Consider the following 24120-nt stretch of genomic DNA (forward strand, 5'->3'; position numbering starts at 1 on the left):
AAATGTTGGTAACTGAGGAGAAGACACTTTGGGTGTACATGTCAGAATTATTCTCTGTATAAAAATATAAAAATTCAGTCTGGAAATTGCAGTAAAAGTACCTCAGCAAAACTCTCAATCATGTTCTATTATACTGTGATTGTGTGATTGAGTTTTGCAAGACAGAGGACCTATCTTTTGGAAGAATTAAAAGAAATTTGATCATACGTCTATGTTTTGTTTGTATACGTATATTTATGTATATATATATATATACGTATATATATATATATATATATATATATATATATATATATATATATATATATATATATATATATATAGTGGACTTGCACAATTTTTACCTTATAACCTTCTACTTGTTGTTAATGTACAACAGTGTCTGCACATTTTTTTCCAATGCAATAGCCTTAGAACCACATACTGTATATATATATATATATATATATATATATATATATATATATATATATATATATATATATATATATATATATATATACATATATATATATGTAAACATATCTATCTATCTATCTATCTATCTATCTTACATGCTGTATATATGTTTACATATATACCTATATATATTAGATTATAACTCCGTCCAGGGTGTATCATGCCTTGATGCCCAATGACGCCTGAGATAGGCACAGGCTCCCCGTGACCCGAGGTAGTTCGGATAAGTGGTAGAAGATGGATATTAGATTATATATATACCTATATATAATAGATTATATGATGCCAAACTGCATTTCGTTGCTGTGTATCTGTACTATGCAATAGATTAAAGATCTATCTATCTATCTATCTATCTATCTATCTATCTATCTATTTATCTATTTATCTATTTATCTGTCTGTCAAAAGCATTACAAAAGCATTCAAAAGCATTACAAACTCCAGACCAATAGGTGGCAGGAATCTGCCATATGTACGACATTAAACTCCAAAAGAAGAAGAACAGGACGAATTCAAAAATATTTTCACGTTTAACCTACTGATTTTGAGAGGCTTTATTACATTTTTGTTCCTAATGAATGTATTCTACTAAATTAATGTTAATTTATGAATTGTTAGAAACCGCTTAGGTTTGATAAACTACTTAAAAATCTTTTCTAAATGGGCTGAAAGTCGAATAGATTTCTACTTCATACTACTTTAGGTCACTATATATATATATATATATATATGACATAAAGCTAAGTGCACTACATGCGGCGCACTAGATGTAGCGCACTAGATGTGGCGCACTAGATGTAGCGCACTAGATGTGGCGCACTAGATGTAGCGCACTAGATGTAGCGCACTAGATGTAGCGCACTAGATGTAGCGCACTAGATGTAGCGCACTAGATGTAGCGCACTAGATGTAGCGCACTAGATGTAGCGCAGAAAGGCGTTTGGGATTGTACCATAGCTAACTTGCTTGCAGTATCTTAACTATGCGGTTAGCTGCATGCTAAAGTGTAAATTGCACTTTACTATGAGCTTAAATCAATGAGCTTGAATTCATTTGAAGGTTGTAAAAGGAACATGGAGAAGTAGTTATATATTTAATATGGCTCTCACGGCGTTACAAAACACGGGTGTGTTTTATCGTAGGATTCTGTCTCAGTTTCCACAAGACATTAGCTTAGCTTTTGCCTATGGATCTGGAGTATTTAAACAGTCTGGGGCCAGTCAAGGTCAGATGCGGGTAAGATTTATAAAATGTATATATAGTTTAGTTACATACCATAATATAAGATTATAAGCGCAGCACATTGGTTGTTAAAGTGGTTGTTTTTGTCTACAGAATAACATGCTGGACTTTGTGTTTGCTGTGGATGACCCCATCAAGTGGCACAGCATGAACTTAACAGACAACAGAAAACATTACTCTGTTCTGAAATATCTTGGTCCAAAATACATCAGCAGCATTCAGAATGACTATGGAGCCAGAGTGTACTACAACACCCTAATACCCTCGGAGGAAAGGGTTAGTAAGTAATTTAAAGCCTTTTAATTTGCTTGTTTTTGATCAGAAATCTTGATGAGGTTGGTATGTTTGTCCCTCAGTATCACCCAAAACAGCACAGAAGATTAACACGGGTGTGTTTGAGGTGAGGACTGGCGTCATGATCATCAGGGATTTTTTTTATTGTGTTTTGTGTTCTGTATATTTCAGGTGTTGAGCAATAATACAATCCCTAATACCCCTTTTCCACCAAAAAGGACCGGGTGCTGGTTCAGAGCTAGCACTGGTGCTGGTTCAAAGTTGATTCCACTGGCGAACCTTCTAAGAACCGGTTTGCCTTTCCATCGGTTAGAGAGCATCACAGAGTCGAGTCTGACGTCACTGTATACGGTTCACGTTTCCCAGCAACGTTAGCGCAGCAGCAGCAAACACAAACACATCAACAATGGCGGATATTGCTTTACTGTTATTGCTCATGGCTTTGTGAACCTACATTGGCATCCAAACGTGGCGAATCCAACGTGTACGTGCAGCTCCATGTAATTTGTATAAACGGAGGTTGTAATCGAGAAAGTACATAACGTTATTTTATCATTAACACAAAAAAATGTTAGCCTTAGCATGTAGCTACCTACTATCATGTCTGCTGATAATTGATTATATTGCAGTAAAGTAAAAGTGTATTAAAGGTAGGGTCTCCGATTTTTGAAAGCCTATGTTGACATAAAATCACCAAAACAAACACGTCCCTAACCCAAATGGGTCCCACCCCTGTATTGATAGCTTCGCCCACACATACAGTACATACGCAACCCAGGCAACAAATGGAAAGAAATGTGTCTTTATCATAGCTGAAGGGAAGAACAATACGATTGCAGATAAACAAACAAGCAAAAATGACACACAAGCATAATCATGCAAAGGACGGCATACATTAGTTCTGTGAAGCAAATCAAAACCAACGTTACTCACCTATCGAGAAGGAAAAAAGCGCCTTGGTGTCTTAAGTAAAGTCAATAACTCCTGAGCTAAACACTGTTACTAGCAAAACACGGTTGTAGCTGCCTCTCTACATTACTACAATAGAAAAGAGGTGTTATTTGTGTAGTAACAGCGTTTAGCTCAGGAGTTATTGACTCGGGAAACTTGAATCTGTGAATATGCGGCTAACTTCCCACTCCTTCAGTTCTCTCCAGCGCTGGAAAGCTGATCCTATATTAACACGGGTCCTACTTCTTGCCTATTGTTAATGTCACACATGCACACTGAACACTCTCTCTGCCCATATTGACAAGACACATGATTTTATATGTCAACATTGGCTTTCAAAAATCGGAGACCCTACCTTTAAGTGTAGACCAGCAACATTTTGGTGCTACTTAAGAACCACTTTTCCTGGTTCAGAGCCGGTGCTTTGACTGTCGGTAAAAGAAAGAACTGGTTCTAAATTAGGCTGTGGCTCCGAACCAGCACTCAAACTGCCTCGGTGGAAAAGGGGCATAAGTGATGCTGTAAATGTGTTTAAATGTTTCTTTGCAGCTGATCAAGTATGGTGTCATCAGCACGGACGCCCTGATGGATGACCTGCTTCACTGGAAAACCTTGTATATAGCAGGCAGACTGCACAAACCTGTACGGATTTCATCGTTTATTTCATTGTCTGGTTTGTTAGGATTGAAATCCTTGCTGGGGGAAAAATAAATCAGTTTGGTAGGAAAACTAAAACTGAAGGCAGTTGAAGCTGGTTTCTCGATCAAGCTGTTTTAAAACAAAATAGCGCAACGTTAAAGCTAATTGAAAAGTTTAAAAATTTTGATGTAACGATGCTCAGCCAAGTATTAAGACCAAGCTGGGGGGTTTTCAGCACGGATCTCATGCCTTATTATTTATATAGCGTTTGTTTAACATTTCTTACTAGGACATGCATATATGTGGCCTTATACACTGTACTTTATTTTTCTCAGGTGCGGATTCTGTTGCAGAAGGAGAGCACAAAGCTGCGAGCGGCTTTGGTGGCCAATCTGAAGAGTGCAGTGATTGCCTCCTTCCTCATGCTTCCAGAGAGTTTCTCAGAGGAAGAGCTTTTCCTCAACATCGCTGGACTCTCGTACTCCGGTGACAAAAATAACCCTTTTTATCTACTTACTCAAAAAAGACGACTTCTTATGAAAATCAAATGTATAGATTTATTTTTTATTCACACACTCGCATTGCATTCGGGATTTATTCCTCATTAAATTCCGATGTTTTAGAGATTCTCTAAAGACTGTTGGGCATCATAGACATATAGACAGCATGTATGTATGTAGCTAGACAACATTACCGCACCTTTTATTATTAAAAAAATGTCCACTTTTATGTCTTTAGGATAAGAAGTGCTGTGTTGGGTTTTTTAACTCTGAGCATTTTGGAGAGAATTTTTTAATGACATACATTCTAGCTAGTTAACGTTTCAACCAGTTTTGTTTATTTTCTGAACTAAAATGCAGAACTAACAACTGGTACAATTACTGGTACAATTGGAGGATTTATTTTAAAGGTAGCTTACACTGTTTTCAGGAACCATCTCTAGAACCATCTAAAGAAATCGCATTCATTATAACAGCAAATGATTTAAACACATGTTCCAAAATGCAGACAGGATACAAGTTGATGTGTTTTAATTTTAGCTTTAAGGAATCGTATCTATTTACACCTCCAGTTTCTCCTGTGATTATCTAATGTATTGTAGGGGATTTCAGGATGGTGATTGGTGAAGATAAATCCAAAGTTTCCAACATTGTGAAGGACAACATGGAGCACTTCCGGATCTTGTATAAAAATATTCTCCAAGAATGTCCACAGGTGGTTTATAAGCCACAGCAGGGGAAGCTGGAGGTGAGGCTGGAGTTCAGGTATCAAAGTTTTTGTCCAGTAGGTGGTGATAGACATCAAGATCAATCTTAAGGTGATAGTAAGCACAATAATTTACTGAGCCCTTTCAGTCACTGTGAAGGAGGTGTGGCCTGTGTGTCTGTCAGTCACTGAAGGAGGTGTGGCCTATGTGTGTCTGTCTCTGTGAAGGAGGTGTGGCCTATGTGTGTCTGTCTCTGTGAAGGAGGTGTGGCCTATGTGTGTCTGTCTCTCTGTAGGAGGTGTGGCCTATGTGTGTCTGTCTCTGTGAAGGAGGTGTGGCCTATGTGTGTCTGTCTCTGTGAAGGAGGTGTGGCCTGTGTGTGTCTGTCTCTGTGAAGGAGGTGTGGCCTGTGTGTGTCTGTCTCTGTGAAATAGGTGTGGCCTATGTGTGTCTGTCTCTGTGAAGGAGGTGTGGCCTGTGTGTGTCTGTCTCTGTGAAATAGGTGTGGCCTATGTGTGTCTGTCTCTGTGAAGGAGGTGTGGCCTATGTGTGTCTGTCTCTGTGAAATAGGTGTGGCCTATCTGTGTCTGTCTCTGAAGGAGGTGTGGCCTGTGTGTCTCTCTCTGTGAAGGAGGTGTGGCCTGTGTGTCAGTCTCTGTGAAAGGAGGTGTGGTTTGTGTGTGTCTGTCTCTGTGAAAGGAGGTGTATAGCTTTCATGCTTCTGTCTCCCATAAGAAGGCGTGGCTTGTGTACTTGTCAGTGTAAGCGACAGAGGCGTGGCCTGTGTACCTGTCAGTCTCAGTGAAGGACACATGACTAGGATGTCTGACTGGTAGTCAGTGAAGTATGTTTCTACAATACAAATTCAGACACACCTGTTTCATTCCTTACTGAGTTGCTGGCTCTTTAGGTTACATAAAATTTTATGTCTACTTTCAAAATTAATAAGACAAAGATTTGTTTAGACAGTCCCATCATTACATCATGTCTCTGCCTTGTCTTCAGAAGACTTCATTTTGGTGTTGTATGCTATTGACTCTTCCAAGCTCTTTGCCAAGTGAAATATCCTGATATTAAGCGCATTAGAGCTGTTTAAACTTGCCCAGGACTATATTGCCAGAAGCTTATACTATTGATGGTCCATTATCAAGATGGATAATTGCAGCAAGACAGAATGCTGAATAGTCAGTAGGTTCGTGCCAGAGCATGGAGGCTGTCCCAGACCTTTCTGTGAAAACACAGCTGTAATGAGATGAAGATGCGAAGCACAATCATGCTTTTATATTCGTAAAAATTCAGGCTGTCTGTGGCCTCATAAGTATAAGATTTGGATCAAAGATTGTAAGGGTTTAAAGGTTTTTATATAACGGTTATGTTATATTCTGGACTCTGATTGGTCAGAAGGTGTTGATGTCTATAGATTTCCGAAAACGTGTAAGCGTAAATGAGCTGTGAACTTGTTTCCCGGTAGGTGGATAAGAGTCCAGAAGGCCAGTTTACCCAGCTAATGGCTCTACCTCACACGCTACAGCAGCAGATCACACGGCTGGTGGATCCTCCGGGGAAGAACCGTGATGTGGAGGAGATCCTGCTGCAGCTCGCTCATGACCCAGACTGCGGTCTGCTCGTACAGCAAGGTAACTGAGATGTACAATGGACTTTCAACTCAGTAGCGATGATGGCTAGTAGTTTAAAATACAAGGTGTGTCGTTACATAAATAGTGAAAGGAGTGTGAATAAATGCATCATCTGGTTACTTGAAGTGCATAAACAAACAAAAAAGGAATGTTGGACACTTCATTCACTCAACACACAGCTTTACTTGGTGAAAGAGGGGCAGGGCTACCAGGCACTGAAGCGGAGAAAAGGTAAAAATAAGGGAGGATTGAGGGAGCTATGAATGGATGGATTTCTGAAAATGATAAACATGCCAAACTACAGTGTCTACCACTGACATCTTGCTTTTCCTCGAACGTTGACAGCACTGCCAGGATGGAGGGATTAACAGAGAGAGAGAGAGAGAGAGAGAGAGGGATAAAGAGAGTGAGAAAACAGATGTTGTTTTGACTGTGTTTTTGACACTTTGTGGGTGTTACATCGGCACAAATCAAAAGAAACTCAAATGTCTCATGAGTAAAAGTTAATGAGCTCACGGCTTGTTTTACCATCAGCCACCTGTGCTTTTACCAGATCTGAAAAACACACACACACACACCTTAATTGTCAGTGCAGCTAAATAATTTGACCTAAATTTTAACCTTGTTTGTCTTATAGATTTGCATTTATTTATTTCTGCAAAGACACTTTTTAATAAAATAAAGAAAAAAAAAATAACTCGAGCTGCTTTGCATGTCCATAACTAAGCAAGCCGGTTTGGTGAGATAGGGCAACGTTTTTCAGAAACCTCGCCCTACTTTCCTTTTTGTCATCTGTCTAGTGAGAGAATGGTAGGAGTGTCTGAGTTCACAGTTTTCAAAACACTAAAACAATTAACCTTGTAAACAAACTCGGTGCTCTGATCTTTCATTTTTTTGTTGAAATTTATTTAGACAAAAACAAATTGCAGTCTGTCATGTTTACTGAAAAACCGGTGGAAACTCTTCTGCACTGCAAACTTCTGAATTTCTGAACTTCACTTAGATGAAGTGAATTAGATTAGGAGCATCTTCTAGACATGTCCATGGCAGTGAGTTGTTACTATGGAAACGATAAGGTATTAGAACAAGTGCATGAATAAGGAATATGTTGTCGAGGTCATACACTTCCATACGCTTTGCCGAATCAGCAAAACTATTTCACATGACATAGTTTGCATATAGTCCACAGGACAAAATAAGAACTGAATTTACACAAATGAACCAGTTCAAACCGGTTCATATCTGCTCGGCTCTTCATACTGTGCGTTGTTACCCTTATGAACAACCACTGTTTTTGTGTTTTGTGATCATCTTCCCTTGTTTGTCCTGAGAAGTTAAACTGCCCACATTTCCTCAGATCAATCTTCAGCTCTTGCAGCTGTAGTAACTTTTTTTTTTTTTTTTTTTTTATACATGTTCTACATATCTGACATATCTTTTACCTTCATACACATATCTTTTACCATCAGTGACAATGGGATAATCAGATGCATCTTTTCACACTGAGGACTTTTACACAACTGTTACAAAAGCCGCAAAAGTTCTCTGACGCTCAAACAGGCAACACGATAACATAAGCCTGGAGAGCGTTTGGTGTAAATTAGTAGTATTATTATTAGTATGCAAACAATGCTAGAAAAGCACAGAATGTGCAGGAGCTGGAGTTTTTTTCTGAACCACAGTAAACAACTATCACAAAACAAATCGCTGATCATCCAGAGAACACAAACGGTGTGAAGACTCAACCGTGTGGAAACTTTTGAACTGGTTTGTTTGCTGAAATACAGTTATTATTTTGTCTTGTGGACTATTTGTAAGCAGATGTTATGTGAAATAGCTTATTTAGGTTAGAAATAAATAAATGTGTTATGACATTGTGTGTATAATCTCATGCATTTCTCTTTATAGGAATCTCCACAATTGTGAAAACTTCCAGCATAACACAAAGTGCCAAAGGAATTGTTACAGCAGGTGTGCTTCTTAATCGGTTATAATATTTAGTCATTTGCTTTTTGAACCTATGTTATGAATCTAATCTATTATAATTTTTTACTTTTTTGGAAAGGCCTCGTGAAAACGGTGTCCTACAGTGTGAAAAAGCTTCGGAAGATGCTCAAAGGTTGGAGGAGGAAGACCCCATGATTTCATATACAGTGAGAGTTTTTAGCTGGCTGATACTCTTCGTGTTCTTGATATTAACTCACCACATGGTCATGTCTAATACATGTGTAATCCTGTAGCACTATTTAAGCGAACTGAGGACCGAGGTTTATTTATGTTAACATGATTTTTGTGTTGATTTCCATAATAAATGCTGTGAGATGTTTAGGCTGATTACACTGCCCAGTCCTGGGTGTTCTGTCATCTTTTATTTTAATTTTGCATGTACATGTGAATTGCAAAACAGGTCATCGGTGATAAGGAATTGGCTTTAATCGCTAATAAAATGACGCTGTTTAAACAATGGCTGAACAAAACAGTAGCATGGTTTCATCTCAATACCAGGGCACCCAGTTAAATCCTGAGTTTGTGTTACTGTATGTGTGCAGGTTCTCGTGTTCAAGCTGTGTGTGTTGGATTCCTATCAGGTTCTCAAAAACATGTGCCTGGTGACCTGCAATGGTCCTGCATCCTATCCGTGGTGTGTTCCTGTCCAGTGTTCATTGCAAAGAACTGACCAAGAAGAAACACTTACTGCAGATAAAAGAATAAATAGATTAAATAGACAAAACACTGCAACATTTTAATAAATCGATGTAATTCTGGTTATTATTTATTCTATTCATTCGAATAAAAGAAATTTTGCCAAAAAGTTTTGCTTAATAAAAAAACATCTGATTGTTCAAGGTCCAACCATTTCACAGCTAGTGTGTCAAAAAAACCCTCAAACATTTAGTTTTGGACTTTTTATACATGCTATTTATTAAAATAAATTAGTCAATATTATATAGTCTTTATTCAACTGTCCTGTCATTTAGAGTTGATCAGCGTTCATTATTGCCACATGCTAAACTTACTACAGTAGTATGCATTCTGGGGGATGAACCACAAAACAATTACATTTTAATTGCTTAAAATTTAATTTAAATGTAATTTTTTTTTTTTTTTTGTAAAGTTACACTTTGTGGTCTTAAATTTTCCTTTATATTAAGGCTTCAGTACTGAATGTGCTGGAATGTGGTTGTTTTTGCTTGAGGTTTTTCTATTAAAGATGCTACAGAAAACAAAACCTCAATAAAAATGTCTGGATGTTTCAGTTTCAAAATGATTAATAGAAATAATATGTATTCTTTAGTGGTTTGGCTTCATGAAAGTGTTAGATATTCATATTCACACTCAATCTGACACAACAGTCAAATGTTCAAGCAGAAATTAAGGAGTTAATTTACAAATCTAACCTTTATTTACTGAGTGATACTGAACACAGTGTGGTACAAGACACTTTCTGGTGCTTATAGGACAACAGTCCAGCTGTAAATCCCCTTGTGTTGCTCATGTTGGTTAAAAAAGATTTAATGACAAACGTTATAAAAAGAAAAGAAAACACTGGTTTAGGATTATTAACTAACATCATAGAAAGATCTATATGAAATCATTACATTCATTTATAAAGATTACTGATTTCAGATTTTTTTTATCAGTTTACTTATTTACTTAATTTCCCAATAGAAGACACGTGTGCACTTGAATATAGACTGAATATATATTATATATCACTAATATGCATAATGTGATGACAATCGTTTAATATCGAAGCAGCTGGTTAGTATCATAAAACTGATTACTCAGGATTGGTTTATTATTATTTCTTTTTTATGAAAATTGTTTCAGTATGTTGAGTAAATGCATTACAAAACATTAAAACATTATTCTCAAGATATTATGGTCAAAATAAGTGGCCCTTTTGCTGTCTTGGTATTTCAGGTGTCAGGCATAACAGAGGGAAAACACACACACACTTTACACAGCTGTATTCACCATATTTGCCTGCAGGTTATTCCGCTGGAAAAATACTGGGAAAATCAATCCTTGTGTGAACAAGTAGCTGAGGGTGTGGGTAATTTTTTCAATGGATCAGACCTATGTTCTGTCTTGTAGGTAACACACAAACACAAAAAAATAGCAATTGACATTTTTTAAACGATTTTTTCTTTTTTTTTTTTTTTTTTGATGTGGGGAAAAAAAGATACAGGTTTCCTTTGAATGTTACAAAAAGTTGACAGTGGAGACCCCTTCTATAAAGGACCAATAAACAGAAACCTCCTTACAGACTTCACCATATCAATGATTACAAACATTTAATCTGATTATGTGGAGTATCCACCAGAAAAAAAGTGAGTTGTTACTATAGAAATAATAACATTAGTTCATTTGAGAGTTAAACTTTAAGAAAACCTGCGATTTGATGCATCATGACAAAAAGCATAGTTATATTGGGTATATAGAATATATAGAACATATTTTTGGGTATACAATTAGATGGGAGCAGTAATTGTTCATGATTTTGAATTCTCTTTAAAATAGTATATTTACCTCACACCTCCGATGGGTTTGATTGCCCTCACCGCCCAATGTGTGCAGAGTTTGTATGTTCCCCATGCTTTGGGGGTTTCCATTGCCTACTACGACTTCCTCCCCCAGTCCAAACACTTGTTGTCTGACTGGCATCTCTCAAGGAGTGTTTTCCAGCAGGTGCAGTCTGTCCAACTCAAAATTTGCTGTGTTGTACAATCTGTGATGATTTTCTGCTCACCACTGTTGTAAAGAGTAACTGTTTGAGTTCCCGTTGCCTTCTTGTCAGCTCCACAGTTCTAGAAATATTCAAAATGATCTCAAAAGTGATCACATTTTCTCCCTGCGTCTGTGCAAATGTGTGCATCGCTCTTTGTTCCTAACAGAGTAGTTAATTCTATTCAGTTTTATTTATATAGCACGTTTAACAATGGACATTGAGACAATTCTCAAAGCAGCTTTACAGAACAGAAGAAATATAGAACAAAAAGTTAATCATACAAAGATTAATATTATACGAATGATCAAGATTAATATTAGACTTATATTTAAATGTGTTTACCCCAATGAGAAACCTGAGGTGACTGTGGGGAGGAAAAACTCCCTTGGAAAAGAAAGAAACCTTGAGAGGTATTAGACTCAAAGAGGAACCTCATCCACAATTACGTGAAACTGAAGGGTGTTATTATACATTGTTAGAAACACCGGAGAGTGTTATTAAGAATAATGTCCTTTATAGAATAATATCCTGTTTTTTTTTTTACAGTCACTGAGTGTCTGTTTATTATTAGTTTGTTACAACAGCTAGGGTTATGATTGTACAATGCTGCTTCCTCACAACATCTACAGAAACCAAGTGACATTTCATTACTACAAGGTATTAGTTTTAGCACGAGAAAGCTGTATGTAGTCAAGAAGCAGGATGAAGTCTCATCACCATGTACACATCACCTCTTTAACTACCTGTTACTAGGATATGATGTAATCGGCTGATTTGCATAATATATGCTGATCTCATTGGGCCAATCAAAAATCTCCGCTCGCGCCACCTGCCAGGAAGAGAATTCCCTCATTCCTATCATTCTTCCTGAACGCTCGCGCCTCGCTGGGCTTTTACACGGGAAGTTTGGATACTCGGCGCTTTCTCCTGGAGTTTAGACTGTTCGTGGTTGATTTTCGGCTTTTCTTTCTTTTTTAAATTATCTGCACCTTATCTGTGGTCTCGGACAATTCCAAAGTGGCGCTGCAAAGTGGTATGTAGTTTGTCAGTTATTCGTTGAAAAAAGTTTGTTTACATGTAAAAAAGCGCTCGAGACTCTTCAGGGGCAGCACAAGATTTACCCAGAAAAATGCTTAATATTTATTATTTTAATACATTTTCAATGGTAAGATTATTCCACACGCGTGTTTTCGTGGTGTTACTAATTTAAAATAGTAAAAAATGTTTATATACTGTATGTGTATATATATATATATATATATATATATATATATATATATATATATATATATATATATTGTGTGTGTGTGTGTGTGTGTGTATAAAAGAATATATGTATAAATAAATAAATTAATTACTTAATTGACTAATTAATTAAAGTAAATTCAAATGAAATAAATAAAATGTTTGATCGTGCATCTTAAGTGTGAGAGAAAATAGAAAATATGTCTTTTTAAATAATAGAACTGGATCCTCTCTCTTTGTGAGAGATAGCATATGAGTCTTTGGACATGCAAAACCAGTTTACTGAGCAACGCAAGTGTAAAACCTGAGTGCGGTTCTGCTTATTGTTTCCTTTGGAGTGTAAACACGGTACAAATGCGGCGGTATGTTAGGAATGTGAAGTGAAGCGCGTGGAACAAAGGCGAGCACTGAGAAATCTCCCAAGGTTTTACAGAATCAAGCTATACATATATTCACATGAGTGATCTCTTAGATGTATCTTGGAGCTTTAAATCTACCGTAGTAATCTCTGCTTGAGCTTCTACTGGATTGGTCCAGATGAAGAAAGATCCCTGACATTTGAGATTTTCCCCCATCTGTATACAACATGGGGATTCAGAGGTTTATCATTTTTCAGCAGGGTCTCATCGAGGATGGAAACGCCTTTGGATGTTTTGTCAAGAGCAGCATCTTTAGTGCACGCTGATGATGAAAAACGTAAGTAATAATCAGTATTCTTTACAATAAGTCATGTACGCACTGAATAATTTCATTATTTATATGATATAATGCCTTATATGGGCTATTCGGTATATTAATATTACGTTGTGATACTGATATACAACATAAACACCAGGTCTCTATGTAATCCTGAGAGTGTGTGTGAGTGTGAGTACGAGTGTGAGTGTGTGTGAGTATGGGAGAGAGAGAGAAAAGCTTCAGCTTCAGATTTGTATTTCTGTGCAACCTGATTCATTAAGCAGTTGGTCCAATTAGGGGTCTTTATCCATAAAATTCCAACTTTGGATACCTGAAAGGGGCACGGTGGCTTAGTGGTTAGCACGTTCGCCTCACACCTCCAGGGTTGGGGGTTCGATTCCCGACTCCGCCTTGTGTGTGTGGAGTTTGCATGTTCTCCCCGTGCCTCGGGGGTTTCCTCCGGGTACTCCAGTTTCCTCCCCTGGTCCAAAGACATGCATGGTAGGTTGATTGGCATCTCTGGAAAATTGTGCGATGGGTTGGCACTCCGTCCAGGGTGTATCCTGCAGGGTGTATCCTGCATTGATGCCCGATGACGCCTGAGATAGTTCGAGGTAGTTTGGATAAGCTGTAGAAGATGAATGAATGAATGAATGAATGGATACCTGAAACACATTTTGGATCCATGATAGCAAAACTATGGTTTATGTTGGTTTGGGCAATTACAATGTGCTACGTAGTAACTTGTAATAATCAGGTTTTTGGTTTACATAATCTAAAGTAATAGCACCCTAGTCTTCAGTAAATAAAGGTTAGATTTGTAAATTAATTTCCACTAAAAAAAGGTACCATTGTTTGCTATTTTAAACTAAAAGTTTTAGCTGTGCATACCGACAAGGTACTACCGAGGCCAATCTCTTATATGGATATTTCTTATCGAAATGAATTGGACGGTGGAGGACAAGCTGTATCGATAAACACCAAACTCTGGAACCAAACGCTGAACACAGTTATCACATGTTTGCAGAAAAGCGGCTTTAATATACTTCTAGACAAATTCCAATCAGAATGTGGCGCGAGATATTTGCTGTAAGAGCGGTATAGTGTGTATTGTTGTTGCCTTGCCACTCCAGGCTCCCCGGGTCCATCCTGAGCCGGAGTTTTTAATGTGTATATTGTAGATTTATTTCCCCTGGGCTCTGATTTCTTTCTAGTTTTGACCAACTTATGGTAGATTGCCTCTAGGTGTGATTGTGTGGGTATGTGTTACCCTGTGATGGACTGTCTTCCCTTTTGGGGTGAATTCTTACACCCTGTGTTCCTGGTGTAGACTGCAAATCAACCACAAAATGGTTACTGTAATGTAATTAACGTTTGCTGTAGAGTATGTTGATTATATTATTTTGCAGATTTGTGACGTCATCTTTTTTTTTGGTGATAAACTAAATAGTTCATTAAGAAAGGATGTAGAATTGCATAAAAGTCATTTACATTCAGTATTTGTTCATTGCAGTGTAAGATTAATTAAGCTTTAACCTTACCAATTTATGAAAATTGTAAACATGAGCCAATAGAGAGCAGAAGGTTGGTGTGGTATTTTTTTTTTTTTTTTGGGAAAAAATGAAGGATGCCATTTTTAGCCAATCCCATTTAGCATAACAGTTTTAGCATGTCCTATTTTCTTTTAATTGTAGATATTTCTACCCTCAGCACTCCATCAATGTAATGTTGCTTTGGGAACATAGCTGGCTGTGAGTAAATCACTACAAAATCATATCACACAAGGGCCATGCAAAATCCCTTAATCTTTTGCTCCTGGTTACTGGCATTAATGTAAAAGTAGGCTACCAGTTTTCTAGCTAAATGCTGCAGCATTGTGAGAGTGTAAACACTGTATACCAGGGAACAGGAAGAGCTGTTTTTTCAGTCAGGGCTTTAACATGATTCAAATCTGAACTAGAACATGCAGACCTTCAGACAGAAATTCAGTTACTCCGCAGCCAACAGTCTCGCCATAATCACCCTGCAATTTCTCCGGTCAAATAAATTCCTTCCTAGATTAAGTCTGACACAAATCCTGCTCAGCAGGCATTTAGGATTACTGAGATTGGGTGTGCATGACCTAGTGATTTGAAAAAGTACACATATTCAAGCCTTGCTTAAACAATGTTGTTCACCACATGTTGGGTGAACATGCAGCCCACTCTGTTGAGAGAAACTGAATAATTAAACCAATCCTCATACAAGTTAAAATCTGAGATACTTTTAGGTTATATTTCTCATAAGCTCAGTTTCAGCTTAACTTGGATATGACTAAAGTATAAAGTAAAGACTAAAGTAAAGTATAAGATTTGGGATTGAGGTCACACAGGGTTCAGTCTGCATAAACAACATTTTATTACTGATTATTTAATCTTAATTATAATTAAATGTTGTAGGAGGCATTGCTTCATGTCTTAGGTCTGAACTTTAGTAGGTCACATGACCATAACATGGAACTCACCAAAAATTTTGAAAGTGTCAACTTGTCTAGTTGTAAATATCTAAATAAAAAATACAGTTGTTTCGCATTTGAAGCTTGAATAAAACCTTTTTTTATTTTTGATAGAAAGACTGCTTCCTGTATCTATGCTGAAGAAAAAACAAAGTGAAATATAGAGTAATCTTTCCATATGGTTGCACAGTCTGTAAAAATGACTGACATGGCTGATTTGGTTCAGATACACCTGAATTAATTACATTACCATCTCCTTGGGTAAAGCTAATTTTTAGTTTAGAGATTTAGATCGTTTAAACATACATGAAGAGGAAACCACAGTGAAGAATCAGGAGCAGAACGTTCTCGCCTCAGTTGCTTTACTTACTGTGGGTTTTCTAAAAGTTGCTGGACAGGACGTTTGCACCCCCCACAGTCCCCCTGCTGTGTTTTTGTTTTGAACTGATGTGATGTCACTCTTGTTGTTCTTGTGCGTCATCCTTTTGTCCTCGCACAATGCGCTTGACCTGTTTTCACAATAGCATGCTGCAGCCCAACTGAAGCTCTTTGGTCTTATTTGTTTTAAGACAAATCCTAGGAATGCTCTTGCTTGCTGGAATACTTCAAGGGAGAGGCTTTGACTCGCTCAAGTGCACTTTTGGCTGCTATCTATGGCCACGAAACAACATTCAGTGAGAATACAGTATGCAGCTAACTTGGAAGGAGTGGTTTCTAACTAGTTATGCTATTTTGATTTAAGTCAGGTGGTGATTTGGAAATGACTGCAGAGATTCTCCAGGCTACTCGGTTTTACTCCGACCCATGACTGAAAACAGCACAGGTCAATTGCATAAAGCCTTTTGATACCATTAGAGGCCTAGACCATGGCCAGAGTATATTTACTCACTGTAAATAAGCTAATTAAAGACCAAGCTTTAATTTGTACTAATGAGTTCTCTTAAAATTTGGTGGACATGTTTTGACTCAGTTAAGCCAAACTACAAAGGCAACTGGTATACTTAAAGTCAAATCTTAGGGAGATTTATCCCAGATTTTTGTCACTTATCAAACAGGGAGGTTGAGGACTGACATCATCTTCCTCTAAGACACATGGAGAGAACCACTACAACGTCAAAGTGCAACTGAACACGCTAACTGCCTTCTTCAGCAGTCACAAGCTCACAGAAGCCAACGATTGGCTAGTGCCACTCTGATTGACCGGGATAGAGCGTAATCTGGTTCTGATTGATTTTGCTTGTTTGGACTCCTGGACTTCGCCCAATAATAGGACAAGAGAAATATTACAAGTCTGTTACTATCTTGGCTTTTCCCAGTTGTTGGAAATGACTGTTGTGGGCATGTTTCTATCAAGTTAACAATAAAGAGGGAAGCAAGATGAATATCTGTCAGTTATCTACTATAGCTAGCAGATTTAATATATATTTATCTTTGTGTAATGAACATTCTGTAATAAATTTAGAAGAAATCCCAACGATCACTATTATATGAAAATTATGGCTGGAAAAAAGTATTCTTTCTTTAAGTTCAGGTCACTGTGAAATATAGGTGTTGTAAATCTGAGACTATAAGCTGGTGTTATTGGGGTCTTGTTTATTCTGACTTGCGTCTGCTCTTGAGTCTTCACTCCTGAGATACGCTTTGTACAACTTTATTGCTGCCCAGATAAGTGAAATGTTTATTGCTATGTAGTGGACAGGACAAGAAACTTGCATCTGCTGGATGTTTACACAGCAGTGCAGGAGGTTCAGGTTTCACCTTCAGCATTGACGGCTTCTTGCCAACACGAGGTGGGTTAAACAATGAGCCAGACCTCCATGCCTTTACAGAGCTCGTTTTTTTGCCAGGACACTGTTTCTACTAGCATCTGTTATTTAGACCCATACAGGAAGTTGACCTTTTGGTTCTCTGAGACTTTTCCTCCCCTCCTTCATGACGTATTGATGCACGTTCTTTGTCATCGTTTCAGCGGACTGCCCCAACATGCCAGCAGCTCCCGGCGGACAGACGTGTCCATAATTGCTCACCATTTCTTTTGTGAGGTTCGTGTCTCATGCCTCATTGCTGTGCTGTTAAGCTTCTTATGTTTTAGCTTGTCCCAAGTTAACATGCATCAGATGTAACACGGCTGCCAGGAGATTCGCAGGATAGGATTGTGAGTCACAATTGTTCCATGTGGGCATACGATGGAACGAAATTTGTCATTTGGTCTTTACACACAGAAAAGTCTGAAGAGGTGAAAATTAAACAATCTTATGGCTATTGTTCAAACCATTGTTAAAAATGAATCTTTGGTAGTTTATAAAGTGAAAGATTTTCAAAAACCCCCTATAGCAGATTTCATTGGGATTGTGTACATAACATCACCATCTGAGAAGGAACATCAATTTTTTTGCCATCTGCACCAAGATTTTAATGTAGTACATGATATTTATGCCCTTAACTAAACCCATTGGCCAATGTTTTGACTATAATATGGTGTTCTTGCAATGCAGGATAGAGTTCCTTCGCAGCACTGGTGAGTGGAGTAATGGCCGTAAGGTCTTGAAGTAAACGTCAGAGGTTCAAAGGTTAAGGGAGAAAAGCAAGCACACAATTGAGTTAAGAGTTCACAGATTAGCGTCGCTCAGTTTAAAAGATTATTGAGGAACACAGGACAGCTTGACAAGGAAGCTCAAAGTGTTAATAAAGTATGTTGATTGTTGTCCAAACCTTTGAGAGACAAAGATGTTATTCAGCAAAGTGGTGTGATTATCTTAGTTGCCAGGATTACTGAATATTTTTAAAATGTGCAGCAATAAATTAATGTTGAGAAGGATATTTTTGCCTTTCTGGATTTTTTCAGTAATACATTTTTTTTATTATTACTATTATTTATTTATTTATTTTTACTAGTTTTGGATTTTATTTCTTACACATATTGTGCATGTGCGTTTACACGTGTGGTTTTTTTTTTTTCCAGAAACAAAAACAGAATAAACAGAATCTATGACCACATAATTCATATTAAAATGAAATTCAGATTCTTTGTTACGTTAATGAAACTTTGTGAAAACGTTGTGTTGTGATGGCAACACAAATCAAACACAAAAGAGGTGAATGAGACACCAGGTATATCCACTCCAAAAGTCTTATTCAAACATATGTTAGTCATCTTTGAGTATCTCATGGAATGAGCACACTAACCAACGCTTAAATTCACACATTTATAAACACTACATATGCCATGTCGCTTGTGGTATTTCTATTATTATGTTTTTATTAATTAATTCATTTCCGTTACCCTGCTGGTAAGGTTTTTGGATTTGTTTTGTTTCAAATATGACAAGGAGCTCAACAATGGAGCACATGAACAACTGTTCCTTTATTCAGTCATAGTTTCTCATAAAATACAAAAATCTTATTGTTGTCTAGAGTTTTCCTAAATTAGAAATGTTTAATTCTCTTTTCTGAATATTGGGTATTTGGGTATTTTGTTGGAAATAAGAAGCAAAGTGAATGTCAGTATTTGATCTTTGGATATTGTTGCAATGTTATATGGTGTAGAAATGATGAATTGTACAAGTCTGTTTTATTCCTTTTCACTTTTGGGGCTAACTGGATTTTATTTTTATGAAACAGTTTGGGAAAAGCCATAGTCTTAAGACCAACATTTCACTATAAGAAGGATTTATAAAAGGCCACTAACTGCAGTTTTTCATCTGCATGAACAAACATTTCTTAACACTCTAACATTTTTCACATGATATCCATGGGCTGGAAAACTGTCACTTTCATTCATTCATTCATTCATTCATCTTCTACCGCTTATCCGAACTACCTCGGGTCACGGGGAGCCTGTGCCTATCTCAGGCGTCATCGGGCATCAAGGCAGGATACACCCTGGACGGAGTGCCAACCCATCACAGGGCACACACACACACACACTCATTCACTCACACAATCACACACTACGGACAATTTTCCAGGATGCCAATCAACCTACCATGCATGTCTTTGGACCGGGGAGGAAACCGGAGTACCCGGAGGAAACCCCCGAGGCACGGGGAGAACATGCAAACTCCACACACACAAGGCGGAGGCGGGAATCGAACCCCGACCCTAGAGGTGTGAGGCGAACGTGCTAACCACTAAGCCACCGTGCCCCCCTAAACTGTCACTTTTCTGTGTTCATTTTTCTGTTAATCAAAACCTTTTAGCATCTTGGGGTCTTTAAACCAGAGTCTACAAGCTTTGCATATACATGTAGATCCAGATATTTCTTAGAAGTCCTATTTAGTTTATCTTTTAAAAACATTTTTTTTTTTTAAAAATCTAAAGCCAAAGCTTAATCGTGTTTTTGTTCTTGTTAGTTAGTACCTCCCAAAATAACTCAGACCTAAGAAGGAAGAAAGGCCGTGCAGGAACTCGTTAACATTTCTCAGCTTGCTGGAGTTGTGATTAGTTGTGAGTCATGATCTGGTCAGTGGAATGTTCTCCTTGACATTTGTAAGGCAGTCTGCAGATATGAGACGCAATGTCAGGATGTCTTTTATCCAATACTTTCTTGGCAACCCACCAGTGTCGCACCATTTAGAGCCTTTCAGTTCAATTGAATTTTATTTATATAATGCTTTTAACAATAGCATGGTAACTAAATGGCTTTACAGATCTGGATAGAAATGCATTTAGGAGAGCCAGGTAACAGGCATGGGGACAACATGCAAACATCCCAGATTACCAAAACTCTCCATTTCCTTGAACTCGCCAGATCTGCACCTCAATTTAGGAGAAAATCGTATTCAATAAAATCGCACTTAAACTGTCAGACTGTGTGGGAGTCCTGAAAACTAAATGGAAGTTTGTTCCTACTGTGGGGATTTGTAGATGAACACTCTGTCCGCACCTTCACCTTCTGATCAAAGCAGACATGGTGCATTATTTAAAAAAAATAACAGAAGTTAGTTCAGGTACTGCAATGTAAGACAATTCAGTGAAATTATCCTGGGATTATTTCTTATCCTAGCAATATTTTGAGATGGAATAAGGCTGTCATAGTAACGTGCTTTAAATAAGAGACTGGCATCAATAATAACAGGTCTTCTATTACTGCACATGATGTAAGTGAAAGGCCAACTAGAGTTACTGTGTAATCAGAACACTTCCTCTTAGCTGCCTGTGGTCCCAGTAGAAACTGTCCTGTCTTGTCAGAATTAAGTAGGAGGTAGATACTCATGACTATTGTACATTTGTCATAAGAATAGCAGTGGAACCTAATACCCTGTTTATGAATAATTTTACCCAGAGGTTGCATGAGTATAGAAAAAAGCTTGAACAGAGATTAGCGGAACATTTACCTTCAGTCAAAAAAAGTCAATAATTTTGTTATTCAGCCAATAAAAACAGATACAGGTGAATGTTTACAAATGTGGTACTGTGCTTCGGTAATCTAGGATTTGTAGTCGAAGACACTGATGAAGTATATGAGTTGATAGAGAAATGAAGCTATACAAACCAACATGATTTTCTGTAACAGCAACTTGTTGGAAGCACCTCAAACTGTCAAGATTTTCACAGAATTAGTAAAGAAAACTTGGATGCTATGTTGAGTGTTGGAGTTTTGTTTCTCTTCTCCCACAGCAGTTAGACAACTGCATTTTATTTTCAGTTAATGACCAGCACTTATTACTTTTTATCTCTGTGTTTTTTATGTTAAGGGATGTTTGTTATTCCTTGTGTCAGAGCAGCTATAAAAGTCTTTCCTTCACCAGCAGGTCTTTTTTTGACTCTGTCAAAAAAGGCAGCCTGTCATGTTACTGAGAAACTGTACAGCACAAACAACTTACTGTATATAAAAAACACTGCTGTTGCAGAAAAATGAAATGGACAGAGCTTCAACTATGACTGCTATGAAGCGCTGACACTGGTGACTCCTTCCAAAAATGTTCACAATAGCAATGACACATTTTAATATCTGTATTTAAGTAGTCTGAGATTATCTGGAGAATCCACCATATTTATTTCTGTGAATGAGCCATCATGTCAGAAACAAGGACTTTAATATAAACCTGTCATTTTAACTGCCATTAAACACTCGTCAGACTCAAGGGCTCAGTAGTGGATATTTGACGGACCTGGGATTTGAACTCTCGCCCTTCTGATCAGTGGTCCAACACATTAGCTGCTAAGCTATCACGTCCCTCTAGAATGAAAAACATTCAGCTTGGTTTCATCACACGTCCTGTTGTCGGACAGTAAAAATACACAGAGTCACTTAAGGTAACAAAATAAAAGATTAATAATGACTCATCATTTCTTCCCTAACTGCATTCCAGTCTTACTAGCATGTATGGTATGTTCTAGTAGAAGGACTGGTGGAAGGAGTTTTGTAGTGAAATGGCCTGAGGATGGTTTCTTCAGTTTGTTGACGGTACACACAGTTAGAGGTGTGGAATAGTGAATTCAACACATGTAACTGATTTTACATGAAGATCAGCCAGAGAACAAAATTTCGTATTCAACTGTTTAGTTGTTCTTTAATTCTTTGCTTATTTGGCTATATGCTTTTATTAGTAATTAAAGGCCATGAGTGTAGTTGTGTGTGTAACTGTAAAGCTAGCATTTGTGATCACTCTAGTTTAAAAAGTAATGACCGGAATATCTGGTTAAATATGATATTATAAAAAAATCTATTTAAAAAAACAATGGACTGTGTATGTAGAGAACTCATGCGGTTAAGGCTCTGGGTTGTTGATCGGAGGATCAGGGTTCTGCTGCCTGCCACCTTGGGCCCTTGAGCAAGGCCCTTAAAACCTCTCTGCTCCAGGGGGATGGGGCTGTATCATGGCTGACCATGTGCTCGGACCCCAACCTTCAAAGTTGAGAAATTTGCAGAATTTTTTTTTTACTGGAACTGTAATGTGGATGTGACAAAATAAAAGCTTCTGTTCTAAAGTTTTGTCTCATGCCTGTAAATAACATTACTACATTTAATTTTTCACTATTTTATTAGTTTGCAATATTGGATGAACTGTTGGATATAGTCTGTATATTATTCTGTGCTGTTACTAGGAGTTTAAAGTTCAGGCTTCCACCCAATACAATTATAGTTCATAACGCAGTGATTCGTAATTCAAAAATTGTCATTTTTGTTACACACAGGTTGTTTGTCTTTTCTTGATAATTATTTATCATCAATTATTATATGATTTTTCACTGTTAAACTATGTCATGCTCTTAGTTTTTATTTAATTGTCGGGTTGGTAATTTACATTAGTAGGCAAAGTTTTCCCATGAAAACAAATAACAGCCTTCATTTTATCCCAGTTTATTTGCACAGTGTCTGTAAAAGCTTTGGCTCCCGAGCAGAGAACAGGGTGGGAATGAATAATATGGATTTAAAGGGGTGCATCCCAAATCCTCTCACTGAGAACGGTTGTGAGTTTCGGCTGGATAATTTGCTCTTTCTGTTTTCTGTTCTTTAGCCATGGGGTAGAGTCGGTTGACCATAATTTAGTAGTTGGACTGGGTGTGTTTGCTTCTTTGGAAGCAAAAAGCTCTAGCCTTGGAGCTCCACTGCAGCCAATGGGGAAAAAATCCCCACGATTGAAGACAATGGATTAAGCTGGTCATTGAATAGACCCACTGTTCACACCCGATGTGGCCTTTGTGCTGAGTTTGTGAAACTTGAGACAATGGTTCTCTGAAGCCAATGAGGAGCGTTTTCCTTCTAACTGACAGCGAGATATGGAGGACTGTGCAGAGGGGTTACAGCCTCAGGGTGAATAGACCTTTAATCCCCTCTGCCATTGAGAGCCAAGTTAGAGACAGAGCTGTAATCCCAGTGATGTGAGAGTTCATATAAAAGGCATGGCATCAGTTTGAATAAATCCCTTTTAGTACTTCTTTGGACTGCACCAGGACTGAGATTACACTGAGGCAGTTAAAGGTTAACTGGGTGTAAAGTTTCATACTGAATAAAATAAACAGGAGAGTAATATACCTACTTCCTGGTTCATGTGAGAACATGCTCAAGGTTCTATATAAAACCGAGCTTTAGTGTCAGAATAAAGAAAAGTTTACTATGGCTCCTGTCAATTTTCTTTTTGATTAAGTTTCCTAGATTGCCCAACAATGCAGTTTAACTACTGCTGATAGAACTCTTGTTTAATTTGCACTTAAAGAGAGCGATGCAGCAAAACGTTAGCTCCTTAGTCTGTGCATCTCAATCCCCTCCTCATGTCTACTCTACTCAAACAGTCCAGCCTCAACATTCATGCAAGTACTGACACCAATTAATAAATACTTTAATAGACATTTTTAATAAGGTTTCCCCTGGAAGACTCTTAAAAATTCTAATACAGATTAAACTCAAAAATTATATATAAATGTTATCATTATTGCTTTGATTTTAAATGTATGAAAATAATATTGTAATTATTTGTCCCTGTGATTATTACCATTTTTCAACTGTTATTTTTATTATCATTTTTAGATATAATGCCATGAATATAGCCATAGCCAAATAAACAAACAGACTCTTAAACACCACTGCATCTGTG

At 37.6% G+C, this 24120-nt stretch overlaps 2 protein-coding genes across 8 annotated transcripts in view; both read left to right on the plus strand.

The window, feature by feature from the left end:
• The first annotated feature begins 1378 nt into the window (after window positions 1–1378).
• On the plus strand, window positions 1379–9243 carry tamm41 (TAM41 mitochondrial translocator assembly and maintenance homolog). Of its 5 annotated transcripts, none has more exons than XM_060858478.1 (9): window positions 1379–1697; window positions 1797–1979; window positions 3498–3590; window positions 3923–4073; window positions 4690–4835; window positions 6266–6431; window positions 8340–8402; window positions 8497–8584; window positions 8981–9243. In XM_060858478.1, exons 1-8 carry the CDS (start codon window positions 1560–1562, stop codon window positions 8571–8573), a joined length of 1017 nt encoding a protein of 338 aa, XP_060714461.1. In that variant the 5' UTR covers window positions 1379–1559; the 3' UTR covers window positions 8574–8584; window positions 8981–9243. The 5 variants fall into 5 exon arrangements, with proteins under 5 accessions (XP_060714461.1, XP_060714462.1, XP_060714460.1 ...); XM_060858479.1 differs by having other exon boundaries at window positions 9020–9243; XM_060858477.1 differs by having other exon boundaries at window positions 8497–9243.
• A 2804-nt stretch (window positions 9244–12047) lies between these two features.
• Window positions 12048–24120, plus strand: part of vgll4b (vestigial-like family member 4b) — a 38071-nt gene continuing 25998 nt past the window's right edge. The window contains exons 1-2 of one of the 3 annotated variants that reach the window (XM_060857789.1): window positions 12048–12196; window positions 13025–13104. In XM_060857789.1, the coding sequence (XP_060713772.1) occupies window positions 13041–13104 (64 nt within the window). In that variant the 5' untranslated portion in view covers window positions 12048–12196; window positions 13025–13040. Of the gene's footprint in view, window positions 12197–12315; window positions 12329–13024; window positions 13105–24120 lie in introns of those variants that run through there. The other 2 variants (XM_060857790.1, XM_060857791.1) reach the window with 2 other exon arrangements.

Source organism: Tachysurus vachellii, chromosome 22, assembly GCF_030014155.1.
Source record: "Tachysurus vachellii isolate PV-2020 chromosome 22, HZAU_Pvac_v1, whole genome shotgun sequence".
Taxonomy (NCBI): Eukaryota; Metazoa; Chordata; class Actinopteri; order Siluriformes; family Bagridae; genus Tachysurus; species Tachysurus vachellii.

Coding starts and splice junctions, on each gene's coding strand:
- tamm41 (XM_060858477.1), top strand. CDS start 1,560: ATGGCTCTCACGGCGTTACAAAACACGGGTGTGTTTTATCGTAGGATT. Junction 1,698..1,796: donor CCAGTCAAGGTCAGATGCGG/GTAAGATTTATA, acceptor TTTTGTCTACAG/AATAACATGCTGGACTTTGT. Junction 1,980..3,497: donor TAATACCCTCGGAGGAAAGG/GTTAGTAAGTAA, acceptor GTTTCTTTGCAG/CTGATCAAGTATGGTGTCAT.